This window comes from Sphaeroforma arctica, assembly GCF_001186125.1.
Source record: "Sphaeroforma arctica JP610 unplaced genomic scaffold supercont1.9, whole genome shotgun sequence".
Lineage (NCBI taxonomy): Eukaryota > Ichthyosporea > Ichthyophonida > Sphaeroforma > Sphaeroforma arctica.
In genome coordinates this window covers 17,753-23,468 of record NW_014040549.1, presented here as the reverse complement: position 1 = coordinate 23,468, position 5,716 = coordinate 17,753, and the positions used below count along the sequence as shown (strand labels likewise).

General features: G+C 46.2%; 1 protein-coding gene across 1 annotated transcript in view; it reads left to right on the top strand.

Moving 5' to 3' along the window:
• Positions 1-5,687, top strand: part of SARC_00320 (hypothetical protein) — a gene marked incomplete at its 3' end in the record, with an annotated part of 6,269 nt that extends 582 nt beyond the window's left edge. Inside the window, exons 2-8 of the mRNA XM_014305982.1 lie at positions 437-540; positions 960-1,097; positions 1,696-2,001; positions 2,715-2,851; positions 3,248-3,288; positions 3,697-5,045; positions 5,385-5,687. Of these exons, the coding sequence (XP_014161457.1) occupies positions 437-540; positions 960-1,097; positions 1,696-2,001; positions 2,715-2,851; positions 3,248-3,288; positions 3,697-5,045; positions 5,385-5,687 (2,378 nt within the window). The remainder of the gene's footprint in view (positions 1-436; positions 541-959; positions 1,098-1,695; positions 2,002-2,714; positions 2,852-3,247; positions 3,289-3,696; positions 5,046-5,384) is intronic.
• Between the last annotated feature and the right edge of the window lie 29 nt (positions 5,688-5,716).

Below are 5,716 nucleotides of genomic sequence, written 5' to 3'. Positions count from 1 at the left end.
TGTGTATGTGTGTGTGTATGTGTATGTGTGTGTGTGTATGTGTTTGTGTTTGTGTTTGTGTTTGTGTTTGTGTTTGTGTGCATATATATATATACATATATATATATATATATATATATGTGTGTGTGTGTATGTATATATATATATGTATATGTATATGTATATATATTATATATTGATTGATGTACAGATATACGGCAGTTTTATTCCCACCCCTTGACACGCACCCAGATAGGGAAAGCACGTACACATTCATTGCGTATATGTGTCATTCTCTGCGCCTTTCACGGGTGGCAGTATGTAGTATAATGTTTTTGATGGGGTTGTATTTGATATGCCGCAAATTAAAGTCGGTGAAGCCCATCACTGTAACTCAATCAGCGAGCGAGTTGTACTTTAACAACTTGTACCATATACTATATTACACTTTGAGCAGACAATGCTGTGCCACTTTGCTTCAAAGATGACTTTGTCGTGGAGTGTCCGCCATTTATCCAGGCGTATACAATACTGCAGGCACCACCCCCGACCCTAACTTCGGTGAGTTTTTGTTTCGGTCACCGTCGACGTGTTCGCGCACTCCCAGAATGCGACAGTTCGGCACTTTAACTAGGGTGAAGAATCGCACACGATATGATTAAGAAAAAAAATGGTCGAGTTGGTGTGCAATAGTGAGTAATCGTGACAAACAGCTAAGGATGGTGTGTGATATTTCGCCCACTACACTATATGAGTCTGTGCCATCAATTGCAATGTACGGGCAGTGGATCGCACGAACAATGTTTAGCAATCCGAGCTTAGCATTCGTTGTAGAATTCCAGTTAACCTTATAAGCCACCTACTCTGTATTCTGACTACTACTATTATGAAGTCAAACAACCAACTTGCCCATCTTTCTAGAGCATAATATTCCCGCTGTATTCCTGACGGTCGCTTTCTCTTCTCTACACACACGGCAGGCTACACCGATACAAGTGGTGTGGGACATGCAGTTGACACCGGAGACTCAGTTAGTAACCCCCCCTGGTGGTGAGCAGTATTCGGCCTCTTTATTAACGTGTACGGACAAAATAGGCTACTGTTCTCCGGCATGGACGGTATGTGTGGTGCACAGAGCAGCCAATCTGCACCGAAATCTCGAGACACACTATAGAGTTATAAAGAGTCTATGTTTCTAGGATAATATCTGCAAAAATACTATACTGAAACGTGGCCAAATGATATTTTTGATATGTGGGTGTTTATTGTGTTTATTGTTCGTTCAAGCGATATATAATCACATAATTGGCGTCCAATCGTTTACGCTCTCACGGTAAATTTGTGCATATGTTTTTGTGCATATGTTTAATGTATTTCGGTTGGAAATTCCCTAGTGTCATTTTCACTGTATCTGGTTCATGGCGTCACATGCACTTGTCCCGTGCTTGTATTGATACTTGGTTGCAGGTATGATGAAAGTGGTAGCTGGTGGCATATTTTTCTTCCACTGTCAGTCGCATGCATTTATCTCGGGTCGAATACACGGTGTCTGATGTAATGATTTACCTATACAATGAACATCGCCCTCCGTTATACAAAAATGAGCCTATAGACGTGTGTATGTGATGCATAAACGTATGCGCTTACTCATACCCGTACTCATACTCATACGATACGCATCCTCATATATAAACGCATACGCATACACACGCACAGAATGAGCCCATAGACGAGACATTCGGCAATGTGAACAACTGGCCGTCCGAGGGGTCCATCGACCAGTTCTCCGTCGTCGGCTTTCTGAGCGAGGCACAGTGGTCGCTGTCTGTACTCACGCAGTTCATTGTACTGGATGCTGCGACGAATGCGCAGGAGAATTGGGCTATCATTATAAACATGCAGCGCCAGGTGGCTAATGAACCCGCGGCGGACCAGAATGTTGCTTGTCCAGGGTATCCATACCCTGTGTGCGAGGAGCTCGTTGACTGTTCAATCAACTCGATCTGTACGGGTGCAGGCACGGTGAGTGTGTTGCGATGTTCTCAGTATTTAGTTTTCAATTTTCGGCCAGTTTATAGCTTTTTTTTGGGTATAGATTTGTATATTTAAGGTATATGTTTAACGCACGCCTATACATACAGAGTGGTTGATGGTATTGTATCTACCATTCATATACAAATCTTTCTCTGTATTGCATAAAATATACTTCTTCTCTGTACGTCGTGTATAGTTACGACAATCATCCATTAGGACTAAACTGTGGTGTGCATGCTGATTTTACACGATGAGAAAGAGGACCAGAAGTTTCAATCGCTGGTCACAACTATTTGGTCGTCGGCGTATACTTTTCAGAAGTCAATTTTTCATGCGCGCATTTCACTGCTTGTATTTGCGTCCCCAATATCTCGTTTATGCGTGATCTGCAACCTCCGAACCAAGGGCCACGCAACGAGTGCCATACGTATACACGACAACGCATTCAAGCACTACAATGGACACCACCCCAAACCATTGCAGCTTATGACGAGAATACAATGCGTACACATGATAACCCATCAAGCACTACACCGGTAACCACCATAAATTATTGCACTTTGGACCAGCATCCCATATTGTCCGATGTATTTACTTCAATCGGTTTAACCACCTCTCCAGCTATGACCATCTGATGTACAGAAGTCGACACACCAATAGACGCACCCTGACACACTAACACCTACCCCATTTCTATACAGCCCCCCAATACTATCAATGAGCTGTGGACGTGCTTCTGCCAGGACGGCTTTGTTGGCGATGGGGTCACGTGTGATGCCGAACCTGCGGGAGAAATAACCTCTACTGCAGACGCATCAACGCTCATACCGATCGTTACGTATGTAGTGTGGTGTCGATGTGCGTATCTGTCAGCCTGAGTTGTGTAGTCACAGACTTAGAATGGTATACTCCCGAGGTAGAGTTTTTTTTTGTGCAATCAAAACTTGTAAGAACCTGGAACTAGAATGAGATGTGTATGCGAAGTCCTGAACTCTACTTGATTACATGCACGTGATGTGCTACATGATACACGTTTGCTCGTCTTATGCCGCAACTATTTAGCCTTTGCGTCTAACACACATATCTGCACAAGCACATATATTCGGGCTATTAATTTGAAGTTAGTCACTAAGGTTGGATGACATGCTTCGCTATATTGTCATGCTATATTCTTTGCAACATCCTATACTAAATTGATTCTGTGCCTTGCATTCTTTTTATCAACTGCTCACAGGCCGGACTTGCCTACGATCACGTTCGAACAATCATCGACTGGTACGTATCTGGCGACAGTCTTTTGCCGCACCTGTTGTACCTGGTTGCATATTAATCTAATTATCAACTTGTTTTTCTCCTGATATGCATGAGCGAAGCGAGAATAGTGCTACGTTCGTATATCTATGTCCACCTGACGCGTGTTCCATTGTCGTATAGTACTGCGAGTGGCTGTGTCGGCGGTATTTGGCACTAAAATGCTTCCTATGAACTGCTTAGTTTTCAATATCCAGGTTTGGCAGGGTACTTGCGGGTTGAAACCCTTTGCCTCTTTATTCGTCTGTACCCAAACTCTTCCTTGTATTGAAGTGTGAATATTTTTCTGATTCCCAGGCGAGGCGCATGCCTCTTTTCGTTGTCTTTTTTTGCTCACCTTAAGTTTTCCTGTCTCCATCCTATTGGCCACAGACACCGCTATACCTGTCCCCTCTCCCGAAGCCTTACCCACTACCGAACCAGTATCGACTACAGCGGCAATAACCGATACTCTCACCGACGTTGTCGACACGCTTTCCTCGACGTCAATTCCTGAGAGTGCCGAGACGGTGTCCACCCTTACGGATATTGGAGGCACAGTAACAGATACAGATACACTGGTAGATGTGGTTGATACTCTCACGTCTACTGTGATTTCCGGGGGCGCGGAAACCATAGCCACCACCGCCGATGTGTTGACTACTTTGACCGGCACGGGCGATCTGACTGAGATTGTTGATACAACTAACGTTGTGGAGACGCTATCTTCGACTGCAATCCCCAGCGGAGCGGAGACCATAGCCACCACCACCGATGTGCTGACTACGTTGACCGACATAGGCGATCTGACTGAGGTTGTTGATACAACTAATATTGTGGAGACGCTGTCTTCGACTGCAATCCCCGGCGGAGCCGAGACGCTGTCGACGACAACGGATCTCCTGACCACATTGACGGATATGAGCGATTTAACAAATGTTGTTGACACGACAAGTATTGTCGATACACTCTCTTCGACCGCGATTCCGGGTAGTGCGAAAACCGAAACCACTACGACCGAATTTTTGACCACTGTGACAGATATTACTGATGTGATTAGCACAGTTGACATCACAGATACCGTCGACTCTGCATCCTCAACCGCGATCACCAGTGGCGCTGAGACGTTAACAACCGCGACCGATCTTTTGACGGATACTACCGACTTAACGAGTGTTGTTGACACTACAGATACCGTTCCCTTTCCCCCGGCTACCGATAGCGCTGAAACGGGAACTAGCAATTCCGATCTGCAGTCAGCATTGACGGATGCAAGCGACTCAACGAGTCTTATTGGCACTACCGATGGTGTCGATACGGCATCCTCGACCCAGATCACCAGTGGCACCGAACCCATCTCAACCACGACAGATGCTTTGTCAGATATAGGCGATCTGACCGATGGTGTCGACTCATCCGATGGCGTCGACTCGTCCGATGGCGTCGACTCATCCGATGGCGTCGATACTGTCTCCTCGAGCGCCAGTGCTGGCGGTGCAGAGACGGTCACGACGACGACTGACCTTCTGACCACCGTGTCTGATGTCAGTGACTTGTCAGATGTTGTGGCTACAGAGGACATACAGACCACAACCGTTGACACTGAAAGTGGCGCTACGGAAGGTGTGGAAAGCGACGTCGTGGTTGAAAGCAATAGCGAGATAGGCTTATCCGAGGCTGTAACAGAGACTGCTACCGATGCCACAGATGCTGTGCAGCCAAGCGAGGAGGAATCTCCCGAGGTGTGTGCACGCACATTTGCTGCGCATATGTGTGTGTGTGTGTTGTGAGACCACCTTTTTCGTCGCACGTCTCGAGGCTTTTGGCCTGATTGAATTGATCTGCAATGATGAATCGATTATTTACCTCGATTAGTTCTCGAGCACAGGCATTTGAGCTCACTACCTATACGTATCTCTCTATCAATTCCTATTACTTTCTTATCTCGTGATCATCACCACCCCTCTCGTATGTCCACCGTAATCACTGCCTAATCGTATTTCTCGTTCTATTCCTAGTACTGACTTATCTCGTACTCAAAACCAACCTTCTCGCATGTCCTCCACGTTTCTCCCACTCAGGCCATCGAGTCCAGCGAAGAAGTCCTCACAACACTCACCTCAGAGACAAGCGCCACCGAAACTACCGAAACCACCTCAACCACCTCAAGCTCCAGCACAAGTGAGATTGCAGCTATACCTACCACGACCGACCCAACCGTACCGTCGGTACCTACCACGTTTATTGTGGAGGGTAATATTGAAGATTTTGACGAGCAGTCGTTTATCCAGGATCTTAGCGATACGCTTGGCGTGCCCGCGAATCAAATCCAGGTGCTGGAGGCGGAAGCTGCCTCTGTGCGTGTACAGGTATGTGCTGAGTGAGTGTGATAACTGTATGTGCGCGATACAAT